This window comes from Balaenoptera acutorostrata, chromosome 6 (genome assembly GCF_949987535.1).
Source record: "Balaenoptera acutorostrata chromosome 6, mBalAcu1.1, whole genome shotgun sequence".
Classification (NCBI taxonomy): domain Eukaryota; kingdom Metazoa; phylum Chordata; class Mammalia; order Artiodactyla; family Balaenopteridae; genus Balaenoptera; species Balaenoptera acutorostrata.
Genome location: NC_080069.1, coordinates 42523757 through 42539703, shown reverse-complemented (window position 1 = coordinate 42539703; position 15947 = coordinate 42523757). Strand labels below are relative to the sequence as shown.

At 42.4% G+C, this 15947-nt stretch overlaps 1 protein-coding gene across 7 annotated transcripts in view; it reads right to left on the bottom strand.

Annotated features, from left to right (window-relative positions):
- The window catches only part of FRMD3 (FERM domain containing 3), a 381549-nt gene that overhangs the window by 74780 nt on the left and 290822 nt on the right, over positions 1-15947 (bottom strand). For all 7 annotated transcript variants that reach the window (XM_057549302.1, XM_007176911.2, XM_057549305.1 and 4 more), the window contains one exon: positions 14808-14931. In XM_057549302.1, coding sequence (XP_057405285.1) covers positions 14808-14931 — 124 coding nt within the window. The remainder of the gene's footprint in view (positions 1-14807; positions 14932-15947) is intronic.

Sequence of the window (15947 nt, the reverse complement as noted above, 5' to 3'; positions counted from 1 at the left end):
GATTATCCAGGATAAATGGCATTTCTTTTTGCTCAGGGTACAAGTGGGCAAGCCTGTTACCCCATCAGCAGCCTAAACAGAGCCATCCGGGTAAGAAGAGCTGTCAACCATTCCATTGGAAAGCCCTGGATTTTGAAAGGAAATCTCAGCCACTTCTAGTCCTAGCTGTGTCCTCCAGGGTGGTAAACAAGGTCTTGGCCCCAGGCAGAAAAAGGGGGCTGCAAATACAGATGGCTATGAAGCCCTTTCAGGGCTAACTTCCAAACCAGGATTGTGCAGCATTTCAGAGACTCTGCTTTGACTAACAATATCTCACGTGTATCTTAGAGAAATCGAACCATTCTCCAAGGATAATATGTAACCTGAAGAACCAAGAAGAGTTTGCTAACAACAGGAATGCAGTTTTATGTTCACAATGTAAAACCATATTTCAATATTAACTCTATTTCCACCCAAGCCTCTCCTCAAAGATGGATTCCCTCCTCACCCCCTCAAGACAGTGAAGAGTCCTCATGCCTCTAATGAAAACAGTATCCCATCTTCTTTCTCTGTAAAGCCTTTCAAGATCTTCTCTTTACCCTGAATGTTCACTCTGATATGTCTAAGGAGCATCTTTATTTATTCATCAAGATCAGCACTGTGGGGACCCTTGTAATCCAACAGCTCATTTCTGACCATTTCTTTGATTCTTTTCTTCCCTTCCCGCCTCTTCCTCACCTCAACCACTCTCTCTCTCTTCTCTCCTTTGAGAGACCCTAGCAAATGGATTTTGAAACTCCTAGGTCTATCCTCCATGTCTTTTTAACCTTTGTTTCATTCTTTTAAATCTAAGGCTTTTTGTATTACATTCTGAATTTTTTTTAAACACATTGGTTTTTTTCACTATTTTTTAAATTAATTAATTAATTAATTAATCTATGGCTGTGTTGGGTCTTCGTTTCTGTGCGAGGGCTTTCTCTAGTTGCAGCAAGCGGGGGCCACTCTTCATCATGGTGCGCGAGCCTCTCACTATCACGGCCTCTCTTGTTGCAGAGCACAGGCTCCAGACACGCAGGCTCAGTAGTTGTGGCTCACGGGCCCAGTTGCTCCACGGCATGTGGGATCTTCCCAGACCAGGGCTCGAACCCGTGTCCCCTGCATTAGCAGGCAGATGCTCAACCACTACGCCACCAGGGAAGCCCCTGAATTATTTCTTTATTCAAACCTCCAGCTCATTAATTTCTTCTCCAGCTGTGTGCATCCTGCTTTCCATCCCACTGATGAGTTGTTTTAAAATATCAATTAAATATTTCATTTCTAATGTAATGTCTATTTGGCTCTTGAAACAGATGCCTGTCCTTATTTTATGGAATAAACTCTTCTTACTCCTCTGAGGATATCCACTTTGTTTCTTTTAAAGTCCAATCCCTGTTACTCCATTACTGCTGTTTTCTTGGTGACAGCCCTTTGGTTTGCTGAATCAGAGTGTCTTATTCAATGAATTGATGTTTCCTTAAGTGTTTGGTGATTCTTGGTTGGATGCTCATCTTTGTATTTTATGTTATTTGTTTAATACAGTGGCCTCCAGAGGTTGTAGGGAAGGGCAAGACAGGCCACATGGGAAGAGTGTGAGTTAGTAACTTGATTTCAGGCTGAAGGTTGTAGTTCCTTCTGGACGTCGTCCACATAAGGTACCTCCAGCTCAAGCCTGCTGCTGCCCATGACTCAGCATAAGGGAACCAGAGGAAGAGGTCAAAGCTGCCCAACTGTTCCAGATGCAGTTGCCCAACCACCATGATGGCTGCCCTGTTATCTGTTGCCTGAAGCAACCAGAACCATTCCTATTCTATATGTCTTTGACCTGGATTCCTTCCATCTATTTCCTATCTTCCAGAGATACCGCAGGACTTCTGATCCAAAGATGGTATTTTTCTTGCATCTGCTTTCTAATACATTTTCTATTATCCACAGGGACTTGGAGAGGGAAGGGAAGAGAGCCACATATGCTACCTTTTTCTTTTAAAAGAAGAGGTAATTTTTAAATCCATCCTTTACACAATATATTCCTGAGGGATTAACTCAAACACCTTCTTTAGGAAAGTAAAGTCTTTCTAAAGCCTTTCCGAATTTCCTCTTTAGTTTTGATGTTCTGAAGTTTCACTGGAACATACATAAAGGGAGCCTCCTTATTTATTCACCCTGATCAGCACTTTATGACCCTTTCAATCTAACAGATCCTATCTTTCTTTGACCATTTCTTTGATTCTTTTTTTTTTTTGAAGCCGTAGTCATTATAATTGTTTCTCTTTTTGATAAAGGAACAAGAGATTCAAGAAAATCACCAAGTATTTTGATGGGGAAGGGAAAAGGGGACTTTCTGCAAGTTTTTGCAATACATACAGGTATTTCTCCCTTCATAGCTCTCTCATAAGTTCCTGAAGTAAAAGCTTACCTTTCACCAGAAAATAAAGATAATTATTGAATCTGAATATTGGGGGCTTCCTGCCCCCACATACACACTCTCTCTTTTCTCTCTCACTCACTCGTTCATACACTCCCTCACCCCGCTGGCTGGGGACAAAGCACAAAGCTGAGCTGCCCAGCATGCTGCTAAGCAGTACCCCACTCTGGTGGCCCTCAGGCAAAACTTCAGCCTAATGACCCAGATTGAGGCCAAAGAGAAGCAGGACTAGAGCTAAAGCAGCCCAGCACCTCCCATGCCACAGGCCACCAGCTCTGCTCCAGGATAACCCTGCCGCTTCACAGGAAAGGCCCTCACTCTGCCTCTAGAGAGCTGGCCGTTCCCCTTTGTGGCAAACCATCAACCTCTTTGTCGAAACAGCTACAGACTGTTTATTCTTGAAATTCGACTTTGGTTTTCCAGCACACCCTTCTTTTCCATTCAGTCTGGGAACAAGTTAATTTTGAAAGGCTACAGTTTGGAAGTTCATATCGGAAAGTGAGGACTTTTTGCTTGCCTAGGTGGTCTCTTTCTGACCACTTCCCTGTCCTTTGTAAATCTGATGAGCATCTAATTGCAAACACTCAACCCCAGATGGTAGCAGGGTGCAGCTCCAGAGGACACACCATTAAACTCAAAGACCTCTGTTCATCAGGAGCTATCATCCAGGCGTGAAAAGGTAAGTCCCTGTCTGGGAAAATATTTTGGCAACATGTACAATCAAAAAAGGACTCCTATGTAGAATATTTTTTAAAAAACCTCCAATAAATCAATAAACAACAATAAAATAATTTTTAAAGATAACTCAGAAGGAAACATGGCAAAAGACTTGAATAGACACTTCACAAAATAAGATATCCAAATAGCCAACAACCACATGACAATGTGCTTAACCTCTCTAAGATCAGGAAAATGAAAAACTCTAAGAAGTCACTTACACATCCATCTGACAGCCAAAATTTAAAAAAAATACCAAGCACTCATGAGCATGTGCAGCAAAAGCAACTCTCATATACTGTTGGTGGAAGACTAATTTAGTAGAACTATCTGGAAAACTGACGTTATCTACTGAAGTTAAACATGTTTACCCTATAACACAGCAATTCCATTCATAGTCATACATACAACAGGGATGAGTGCCTGCTGCATCAAGAAATATATAGAATTTTCACAGTAGTGCCATTTGTAATAGCAAAAAATAGGAAACAAATGTCTACTAACAGTAGAATGGATATACAACAGAACACTATACAGCTGTGAAAATAAATGAATTCCAGCCACACACAACAAGATGGGTGACTATTACCAAAATAAAACTGAACAAAACAGGCCAGATATAAATGAATACACATTGAATGAATTCCATTTATATGGCTTTTTTAAATGAGCAAAACAAAACTATTTAGGGCTTCCCTGGTGGCGCAGTGGTTGAGAATCTGCCTGCCAATGCAGGGGACACGGGTTCGAGCCCTGGTCTGGGAAGATCCCACATGCCGCGGAGCAACTAGGCCTGTGAGCCACAATTACTGAGCCTGCGCGTCTGGAGCTTGTGCTCCGCAACAAGAGAGGCCGTGATAGTGAGAGGCCCGCGCACCGCGATGAAGAGTGGTCCCCGCTCGCCGCAACTAGAGAAAGCCCTCGCACAGAAACGAAGACCCAACACAGCCACAAATAAATAAATAAAACTAAATTAAATTTTTAAAAAAAACTGTTTAAAGTCAGACATGTGATTACCTTTGGTGGGGGGAAGGGAGAAGATAAATATTGGGAAGGGGTATAACAGGGGCTTCTGAGATGTCACAAATTCTCACTTTGACCTGGGTGGTGGTTACATACATACTCGCTTTGTAATAATTCATTGAGCTTGACATGTATGTTTTGTTGGCTTTTCTGAATTTGTGTTATGCTTCCATTTTTAAGAGTTTAAGAAAAAAGGAAAAGAAAGAAAAAAGGTTGTGAAGCACTGGGAACCCTCATAAATTATTGGTGTGAATGGAGCAACCCCTTCAGCAAACAAGCCACAATCTCCTAGAAAAGCTGAAGTTGTGCAAACTCTATGGCACAAGCTTGTACCTGGTTTCTACACCTAGGGTTGTACCTACACTTAGGGACTCTTTTACATACACCCCTATGAGAAGTATTCAAGAAGCCATAATAACTTTGTAATAGCAAAAACCTAGAAACAACCCCAATGTCAACAGGAAAATGGATACATAAAATGTGACATGTTCATATGATAGAAAATTAATTACACAGAAGCAAAAACGAAGACCTATGGCTGTATGGATCAATGTGAACAACCTCAAATACATCATGTTGGTAGGGGGAAAGTGAGATACACAAATAGAGTATGATTCCATTTGTATGAAAGTCAAAAGTAGGAAAAAACTAAGCATACATTACTTGTTGATGTATGGAGTACATTTATGAAAGCAAAATAAGAGAATGAATAACATAAAATTCAGAATAGCATAGAGAAGGGAGGGAGGTAGTCTGGAAGGGTCAGGTTAGGAGACTTGAGATCATCTGGTGATGTTCTAATTCATAAGCAGAGTTAGGGGGTCATGGGTGGTTTTTCAACTACTCTTTAAATTATACATATATTGAATATACTCTTTTATATATTATACATATACAATGATTAAAAGAGAAACAATTCCTGCCTTTTTAATAAAAGAATTATTGGGTGAAGTATTATGCAATCTAAAAGCACCATTGAACTAAACAGAATAGTCAGGAATATAAGAGATATCCATGTAGAGCAACCTTTTACCAAACTCTCCTGTTCTGAGCAATATATAACTGTTTATATTGTGAAGCAGTATATATATATTTTTCACTTAATATTCATCAAGGAGGAATTCTTATGCTCGTTTTATAGATGAGGATTTTGACACTCAAAGAGGAAAAGTAACTTGCTCAAGGTTACTCAAGTATTAAGTGGAGGAGTGAATGCAAACCCAAGGCAGCCTGATTTCAAAGGGCTTCTCGGGACCTGCGCTACCATCACGACCAACATGATATGGTCCAGGGCCGTGTGCCTGCTCTCCTGGATGCTAGGCTGAGCATTTCCAAATGACATGGTTTCTATTGGTTCTTCTAGAAAGCATTTTTCAAATTCTAAACATTTCATGTTATCAGTGTTGAGGCACTCCATCCCAGATGACAGATATTTAGATCTGATTAGAGAGCAGTGATATCTTCTTTCAATCTAGGTCAGAGATCCCCAGACTAGAGTCTGCGGGCTAAATCCGGATCACCGCTTGGTTTTGTACAGTCCTGGAGCTAGAAATGTTTTTTCCATTTTTAAATGGCTTGAAACAATCAAAGAATAATACTTCATGCCCTGTGAAAATTACATGACATTCAAATTTCAGTCTCCATAAATAAAGTTTTATTGGAACAAAGACACAGCCATTTGTTTGGGTACCATCTGTGGACATTGTCATGCTACGATGACAAAAATGAGAGGTTGTGACAGAGACCATATGTTGTGCAAAGCCTAAGATATTTACTAAATGGCCTAGGATAGGAAAAGTTTGCTGAACCCTGATCTAGGAACTGAACACAGGACTAGAAAACAACTGAAGCTGTCTGTTTGATTCCATACAATGGTGATTAAAAATAGTACCTATCTCCAAGATTTGGTGTAAAGAATAAGCAGTTAACAGATGTAAAGCCATTAGACTAGTGTCTGGCACAGAGCATGCTCTCTCCTCGCCCTCAGAATAGCATTTGTTCCCTTCCTAGCCCTGCATGTGACTGAAATCAGAAATATGACTTGATTGGAAGTGTCAGGAAGCATGCCAAGATATTTACAGTACAGCAAAGGCCTCTCTTCAAAATAAAAGTCCTCGAACTGGTATCATTTGCATTGGGTTTGACTCAGATCTCCAATGCCTAAGCATTTCAAAGACTTAATCTAAAAATTCATACACAGAGAAAAGCTACAAATGTTCAGAGAAGGAAAAGGGTTCAAAACCAATGGAGAAAAGGTAGAGACCCTGATAGCACTAAGAAACTCCCGAGTCCCCCTGACTCACTGAGGAGGAAACCATTTAATAGTCAGGTTTTCAGGAAGACATTAAGATCAATTAAATAGAAATTTGTTTTCCTTTCAAATCTCCCACTGGACATTTGTTTCTGGCCAAAACTTTGTTTGGTAATGGAAAATAATGATTTTTCTATCCTTTAAATCTGGCACCAGGAATTGTTCTGCTAAGATTAATAGTGTCTCTAATGAGTCATTTACAGACAAAGACCAGTGTTTAGTTGAATTCTTTTTCAAGGACTAACAATTCTCTAAAGATATACTTTTCTAATAAACTAGGTGAGGTCAAGTAATTATGTACTTAGCTATGTATCTCCCTTCTGCCTGTCTTGAAAACTTTTTTTGCCAAGAGAAACACTCTCTCTCTTATTGATCCTCCTTTAGCATACCATTACATAGCGTACAAAGACATACAGCATCCCAAGAATGAATGCAAATTATTAGTGGACATTAATTGTGGAGTGAGGTGTGGGTCTTGACAGCAATGACTTGGGCTGCTTGGAGCACAGCTGGACAGGGAAAGGGGTGGATTTGGCTCCACCTGAACCATTTGGGTCTGTGAGCTCCAGAATTAAACTCTTGGGTAAAAGACCAATAGAATGGTCTGCTACCGCAAAGTAGAATTCTCAACTTGAGTTAGGTTAGGTTTTGCTGCAACTTGGTTGCAACTTTAGAGTTTGTTTACCACTGGCTCCAAAGCTTGCAAGTGCGCTCAGAACTTGCCTTTCAGCAGGGCTTGGGATCTTAGCATCCACGAGACTCTGGAGAGTTCTCTATGCTTTATGGCTTGGCTGCCAACTTTCTGAGCTGCAGGAAATCTCCTCTGCTCTCCAGTCCCACCCACGGCTCTCTGCACCTCAGATGACCATTTTCCTTCCTGTGGTCATGTCCCCTGCCCTTGGTAAGGGATGTCCTGCCCTGGCTGAAGGTCTGCAGTGCCTCTGAAGGGTTTCACTTAGCTCTCCTGCCCTGTCTGACGTTGGCATACTGCCCCTCTTCACTCAGTGAAGGCCTGGGGTCCAATGGTGGTGGGAAAGTGCAACTCACTCTGTAGCTGGAGTCTTTGGGGCCCCAATCAGTCAGGTCAGCCCACTCGTGGTCACTAAAGGCTTGTCAAAGGTTTGGCTCGTTCCCCTTGCCCCCCACCTCTGGCATATTCCTCCTCCTCCCACCATCACCAGAGGTAAAAGCAACAGCACGTCTCTGCTGTCCCAGGAAGGGCATTCTGGATTTTAGTACCTTTAAGTTTCTTTGCATCCTCAGCTCTCAGATGGGTTTTAAAAATATGACTTTGTAGTTCATCTAGCTTGTTGGTGCTGTCTTGGTGTTAGGGGGAGATCCCTCTCTCGTGCTTTCCACATCCTCACTGGAAGTGAGAGTCCCTAGTCTGTCACTTCTAACTCTTTACTTGGGGACATTATCTCTCCTAAGCTCCTTGGGGAACATTAGGGACTGCATCTGTGCAGAGCATTAGGTAGAACACTACAAATTTGGGTGACTGCCATGATATGGGGGAGACATATGGTGATGCTCTGGGTCAGGGGCAAGACACATAGAAGAACAGCCACTTAGAAAGACATCAGAGTGCTTTACAGGAACACTCAGGTTTCAGGTCAAGTTCTATTGCTTCACAACTGTGTAGCCTTGAATAAGTTAATTTCTCAGGCCTCCGTTTCCTTATTGGTAAAAGAAGGTGGTTTCAAACAATCCAATGGAGGACGGAGGTGAATTGACTGAGTAGGGATGGTGGTGACTCAGAGAACAAATGATTCTTTTAAAGAGTGCTGCTGCTGTCATGTAGGTGACAGGCATGTTACCAAATCCCCCAGTTGCAAGTAAAGCTAGAACTTTATGGGAGCTGATTCCATTTTCCAAAACTATTATTTGGCCAAAGAACATACATCTGGGTGAGAGTGTAGTCCAAGGACTGTTATTTTTTTTAATTAATTAATTTATTTTTATTTATTTATTTTTGGCGGCATTGGGTCTTCACTGCTGCACGCAGGCTTTCTCTAGTTGCGGTGAGCAGGGGCTACTGTTTGTTGCGGTATGCGGGCCTCTCATTGCGGTGGCTTCTCTTGTTGTGGAGCACGGGCTCTAGGTGTGCAGGCTTAGTAATTGTGGCTCGCGGGCTCAGTAGTTGTGGCTCGCGGGCTCTAGAGTGCAGGCTCAGTAGTTGTGGCACATGGGCTCAGTTGCTCTGCGGCATGTGGGATCTTCGAGACCAGGGTCGAACCTGTGTCCCCTGCACTGGCAGGCGGATTCTTAACCTCTGCACCACCAGGGAAGTCCTAGAAAGCTAGACATTTTTGAAACTATAAATCCTTGCCAGGAAGCCATGGCACATGATTTACAGAGATTGTGAGCTTTGAGAAATAAAAAGAGATACTGACTGTTTAAAATACACTCAGTGTCATTATTACTTCCAGCACAAACCTCACTGCATTAGATCATTATGGGGGTGGCTAATCCGATAATTTTTCTGCTCTTTAAGGGCAAGGAATATACTTCATCAAACCGCTTCACCGCCAATTGAGCTTTCTGAATATTTAAAAGCCGATGACCTGTTACTGAAGCTAATGCAAAGGTCTTTGCTTCTAATGAGAAACCTGATGAACTAGCTGAGTAGAAACTCCAGGAAAACCTCCAGAGAAACCTATCATAGTTCCTGATAGTGAAATCAATCTTATTCTTGATCATCAACCCCCTCTGAGGACCCCCCAGGACGAATGGTATGGGTATTCCCTCTTAACCCAGATGGTCATGATTAAAGCTGTGGAAAACAGAAACCAAGAGTCAAAAGTAACAACTGTCACGTCCCCAGGGATTGTTGCAATGGCTTCCTCCAGCCACCAGAGGGCTCTAGAAGGAGGAATAACCTATTTCTAAGCAGTCCCATTGCTAGGATCTCACCTCTGCATACCAAACTCAAATAAAATCTATAAATTAAGAGATTATTTCTTATACATAGTTTTAAAAACAAATATGGATCTTTTGTCTTAAAATTATCTGTAGAGTCAGGATAGTGAAGCAGAAATTGATTCTAGACCTGCTCTACTAGATGTTTAAAACAAAGGTCAGCAAACTAGAACCCATGGATCAAATCCAGTCCACCATCTGTTTTGTCAATAAAGTTTTAGTGAATCACAGCCCACTCATTTATGTATCGTCTATGTCACTCTACAAAAGCAGAGCTGAGTGGCTGCAATAGAGACCATACAGCCCAGAAAGCCAAACAAATTTATTAACTACACCTGATCTAGAAGAATTATTCAGCCTCAGTGAGTTTTAGCATAAACATATATTCAAAAATGTGAATCATATTGATACATATCTACATTCTCCAGTTCACAGGTTATTAAGAGGCCCAAAGATGCCTTTATAAAATCTTTCTAAATAAAATTCTATTAGCTATATACCTATTGGAATGGCCAGAATCCAGAACACTGAAAACACCAAATGCTGGTAAAGATGTGGAACAACAGGAACTCTCATTCATTGCTGGTGGGAATGCAAAATGGTACAGCCAATTTGGAAGACAGTTTGGCAGTTTCTTACAAAATTGAATATACTCTTACCATACAATCCAGCAATGATGCTCCTTGATATTTACCCAAAGGAGATGAAAATTTATGTCCACACAAAAGCCTGCCCATGGATGATTATACCAATTTTATTCATAATTGCCAAGACTTGAAAGCAACCATATGTCCTTCGGTAGGTGAGTGGATAAATAAACTGTGGTACATACAACGGAATATATTATTCAGCAATATGAAGAAGTGAGCTATCAATAAAAGATGAACAGGAATCTTAAATGCATATTGCTTAGTGAAAAAGGCTAATTTGAAAAGGCTACATACTGTATGGTCCCAACTATATGACATTCTGGAAAAGGCAAAACTATGGAGACAGTTAACAGATCAGCAGTTGCCAGGGGTTAGGGAGGAGGGAGGGATGAATAAGGCAGAGCACAGAAGGTGTTTAGGGCAGTGAAAGTATTCTGTATGATACTATAATGGTGGATATACGTCATTATACTATTGTCTAAACCCATAGAATATACAACATCAAGAGCGAACCCTAAGGTATCAATGTAGGTTCATCAATTATAATAAATGTTCCACTCTGGTGGGGGATGGATGATGATATGGGGAAGGTGTTGGGGCAGAGAATTTAGGGGAAATCTGTATACCTTCCACTCAATTCTGGTGTGAACCTAAAACTCTTCTAAGAAATAAAGTCTATTAAAACAAAAACTCTATTAGTCAATGAGATTGTGAAGGCCATTAAGAGCTCTTTGCCAGCTGTTTCCAGTCTGCACCTTCTGGACACCTGATAGAACTGCACTTCCTTGCTGTTGGGTGGGACCATGTGGCTAGTTCTGGCCACAGTGGTAAAGCAGAAGTGACATGTATCACTTCCAAGCTGAAGCAGGACCTTTCACAGCTCTCTCTTTCCTGGCAAACTCAAGTTTGTGACTGACCCGAGTGAGAAGGACTAGTACAGCCCCCAGCTGACCTCTGGTGGGTATACAGCAGAGCAAGAAGTAAATAAATAAATGAACAAACAAACAAACCTTTCTTGTTCTAACCCACTGAGCTTTTGGAGTTGTTTCCTCAGGAAAATCTAGTTACCTTGACTGGTACAGAGATGATCAATAACTATGATATTATATTTGCAAAACTGTGTCTTCTCCCCCCCGTCAGTCAATGATGTGGCACATCTGAAGAAGCAAAGCTGACCTAGCCATGAACTCCAATCTTCACTCACAAATCTCTTCAACATTTAAAGGAGTCTAAGCACTTAGTCCATGCAAACTCTTACTAAAACCTTGGCCTTATATTTTCAAGCACCTCAAAATTCCGGAGTCTCTCTCTCTCTCTCCCCCCTAAAGAACTCCCTTATTAATGCCTGTCTATCAATCCATCTTGGGTCCACCTTCAAGCACTGTGTAGCCTCCTAAGGAGGAAAGTTCTTCCGCCCTGATTCATTTTCTCCCAAGAATCACAGCTTTAGTACTTTCCACAGAGAGCACTGGAGAAGAAGGATTCTAACCAAGTAAAAAGGCTGGAGAAGATTGTGAACCCACAGAGCTAATCCTGCTTATCAGGCAAATCATGGTCATTTCTGCTAATGTCTGAGTGTCTCTATTGGCATCTCTTTTGTTTTCTTTCTTGACTGGGTCAGAAACTGGGTAGGGAGCAAGAGATTATTTGCGGGGGTGGGGGGGGTGGGGGGGGAGTGGGCTCAAACCCCAACAAAGGCCAACTGGAAACCATTCAGGAAGTTTCCATAACAACAGATCATTGATCACGCATTATCCCTTTGCTGTGTGGGAGGGTCATGAGTGCTGTGATAACCTTGGAGAGCAAGATGGTTAACACCTTGGTGCAGCCTCATAGGGGTCTCTTCCATCTATGACTCCTTCCTGGAACTGTCAGGTTTGCAGAGCAATCCAACCAGAGGTCCAACTCCTACACAAGAAGATTGATACTTTCATGACCTGTGTGCAAAGGGCTCGCTGATCCCCCAGGGCAACCTCAGTCTCTGTAGCAGGTTTCCAACTGATTCTATTGATAGAAAGCCCCTTCTCTTCTGCATTGTCAGCTTGCCTGCTCTTCTTATCTTTCCATCCAAACCTGAACTCTCTCTCTGCTGCATTGATGCAGAAGGAAACACATGACTACTTAAGGAGAAAAAGGAGCAAAAACACATAGGAAAATACCCTCTGAATGTCTCTTTTCAATATCACAGGATATCTGGCTGTTTCATCCTCCAGACATACAACTTTGACTTCTTCACAAGGGCTTTCTGGGTGTTACAAATGTATTGGGCCACAGGAAAGCAGCTTTGGCCAAGCCATGGAGTTTACTTCCAAGGTCTACAAACCATAGCTGACTGTTGACCCTGTCTATTCTCTAGATGCATGAAGACTACTTTCAGGGTTGTCAGCAAATTCAGATGCTGGCACAAGGTCCAATCTACAGCTTTCTTGTTATAAAAAACAATCTGGAATCTTCTTGGATCCACTCATCTGCTCATGAAATCCAGTGGGTCACCAAGTCTTCCTGCAACGTCTCTCGAAATCCTCTTCTTTCAGTTTTCTCTACTCCAATTCTTGTTCAGGTCCCCAGCATGTCTTGCCTGGATGACAGCTCTAACTGATCCTCCTGCCACAGTCTCCACCCTCTGGGCCATTGCCATCATGATCACTGTGGAACATCAATGTGACTACCAGGTTGCCTTATGGCTGCTCAGCACAGGGGATAAGAGCATGGGTATGAGTGTCAGGTAAGAGCAAGGTTCGAGTCCTGACTCTGCTACTGACAGTGCAAGTCCTTCAGCCACTCCAGGCTGTGCTTTCTTCACCGCAGACAGGGAACAACAATAGCACCAACCTCGTAGGGTTTGGGAGGACTGAGTGGGGTGATGCATGTAAGGCTCTTAGCACATTGTTTGGCATCCAGTAAGAGCTCAATAAACATTTATTATTGGGCTTCTCTGGTGGCGCAGTGGTTAAGAATCCACCTGCCAATGCAGGGGACACGGGTTCAAGCCCTGGTCCGGGAAGATCCCACATGCCGCGGAGCAACTAAGCCCGTGTGCCACAACTACTGAAGCCTGCGCACCTAGAGCCTGTGCTCTGCAACAAAAGAAGTCACCGCAATGAGAAGCCCATACCCCGCAACAAAGAGTAGCCCCCGCTCGCCACAACTAGAGAAAGCCTGCGCACAGCAACAAAGACCCAATGCAGCCAAAAATTAAATAAATGAAAAAATAAATTTATATATTAAAAAAATGTTTATTATCATATGTTCTGAGCATTTGAGACCCTGCAAATTCTGGTCACAGCAGACCGTTCAATTCCCTTCCCCTACCAGTCTGCACAGTGGATGTGACTGCTTCATCATGAGGGTCTCACCCTGTGCTGCTCAGACACTGCTGGTCCACAAGCCCTCAACTGAAGCACTGGAACTTTACTTTTACCTCTAGCATGCTTGTTCCCAAATTGTAAAAAGAGTAGGCAGACTGTCATATTTTCAACAAAGCTTTCATTGGGAGACAATACCCTAAAATTACCCATAGAGATGGTATGTTGCTTTCTGAAATCTGTACAATTTTTGATGTCTGATCATCTTTACCTCTTAAGGACAAAGGTCATCTTTTTAGAGCTGAACTATGCTGCCACCTTTAATGCCCACATGTACACTCTTCTCAGAATTACCAGCAGGGGGAGTGCCTGCACAAAGCAGGGATCTCAGCACTCCCTCTCAAGGGGACAGTTATTTGTTCCAGGATTCATAATCCAGTGATACTATGGTTTTTTGTGTGTTTTTATTTTTATGATTACCAGAAGCGCAGAAGATGGGAGCGTCTCAACACACACAGTTCTTCATCCATACTTGTCATAGCAGAGCCCAGGCTTGCTATGATTATCAAAATGAATTTTCTGTGACTTGCAGGGATCTATATTCTAGTTACAGATTAGAAAACCTGAGTTACCTGGATTCCAAACTGGTGATGATTCCTATTCATGCTTCAATTCCTTCCTGGTAGCCTATGCAGAACAGAAGCATCACAATGCTCCAGAGCACAGACTCTGGAGCCAGGCTGCCTGGATTCAAATCCAGCCTCTGTCACTTGCTAGCTGTGTGATCCTAGGTAAAATGCTTAATCACTCTGTGCCTCAGTTCCCTCATCTGTAAAATGGGAACAACCATGGCACCTATCTCCTAAGTTGTTGCGAAGATTAAATGAGTCAATACGCACAAGTACTGAGAACAGTGTCTGGTCCACAGTGAATAAATACTGTATGTGATTTCGCTACTCCTACTCCTCTATAGTTATCAATCGTCCTGGAGCATCACAGACAAGGAAAAGAGAAGCAGATGCTGAATCTGTCATCTTGAAAGCAGATCAGGAAAGGAAACCTTGTCAATGGATTCTACTCTACTTGGAGTCAAAGCTTTCATCAATGGCCACAGTGGGGGAAGAGGCAATGCAAAATTCAAAATAGAAAGGATTACTTATTTATCCTAGATTTCATGTTCAGAAACTCAGGGTTGTTAAAACCCAGAAGAAAGTATATGGCTCTAATAACTGCTGATGGCTCATAAACAGCCACACAGGGGACCCCACATTATTGAGATTGTCATTGATGGAGGACCTTGATAGCGCCCAGAAATACTGACCTGCCACCTGAAAGAGTCTACCCATACATTACAAATATTCTTCACAACACGATTTCCACATTCCCTGCAATAAGAACACTTTCTCACCTCTATCATTTCTACAAATGTCTACCCCTATTACCTGAGTTCATTTTTATGAATTTCCACTATTTTTCTTTCCAGCTTCTGTGACTGCTTGGGGAAAATCTCAAACTCACTGATGTAATTCTCAGGATGCTCATCAGGATCATAGTCACCGAGCTCAGCTGCAACCAGAAAAAATAAAGAGAAAAAGAAAGGTTAAAAACAACAAGAGCAGTGTCCTTGTCCCCACACTGAGCCACAATGCCCCCTCCCCCCCCCCCTTCAGGAGACCTTCCAACACTAGCAGCAATACGGCAACTTCTGTCAAGCCAGAAAGATAAACGTTTGGGTTGCTTTGGCTGTGTGGCTAACAGGGTCTTCGTGCTCTGGCCTGGTGTCAGGCCTGAGCCTCTGAGGTGGGAGAGCTGAGTTCAGGACATTGGTCCACCAGAGACCTCCCAGCCCCATGTAACATCAATCGGCAAGAGCTCTCCCAGAGACCTCCATCTCAACGCTAAGTCCCAGCTCCACTCACGACCAGCAAGCTCCAGTGCTGGACACCCCATGCCAAACAACTAGCAAGATAGGAACACAACCCCACCCATTAGCAGAGAGGTTGCCTAAAATCATACTAAGTTCACAGACACCCCAAAACACATCACTGGACATAGTCCTGCCCACCAGAAAGACAAGATCCAGCCGCATCCACCAGAACAGAAGCACTAGTCCCCTCCACCAGGAAGCCTACACAACCCACTGAACCAACCTTACCCACTGGGGGCACACACCAAAAACAATGGGAACTACAAACCTTCACCTGTGAAAAGGAGACCCCAAGCACAGTAAGTTAAGCAAGAGAAGATAGAGAAATACACATCAGATGAAGGAGCAAAGTAAAAACCCACCAGACCAAACAAATGAAGAGGAAATAGGCAGTCTACCTGAAAAAGAGTAATGATAGTATTCAGAGTAATGATAGTAAATATGATCCAAAATCTTGGAAATAGAATAGACAAAATACAAGAAATGTTTAACAAGGATCTAGAAGAACCAAAGAGCAAACAATGATGAACAACACAATAGATGAAATTAAAAATTGTCTGGAAGGAATCAATAGCAGAATAACTGAGGCAGAAGAATGGATAAGTGATCTGGAAAATAAAATAGGGGAAATACCTACCACAGAGCAGAATAAAGA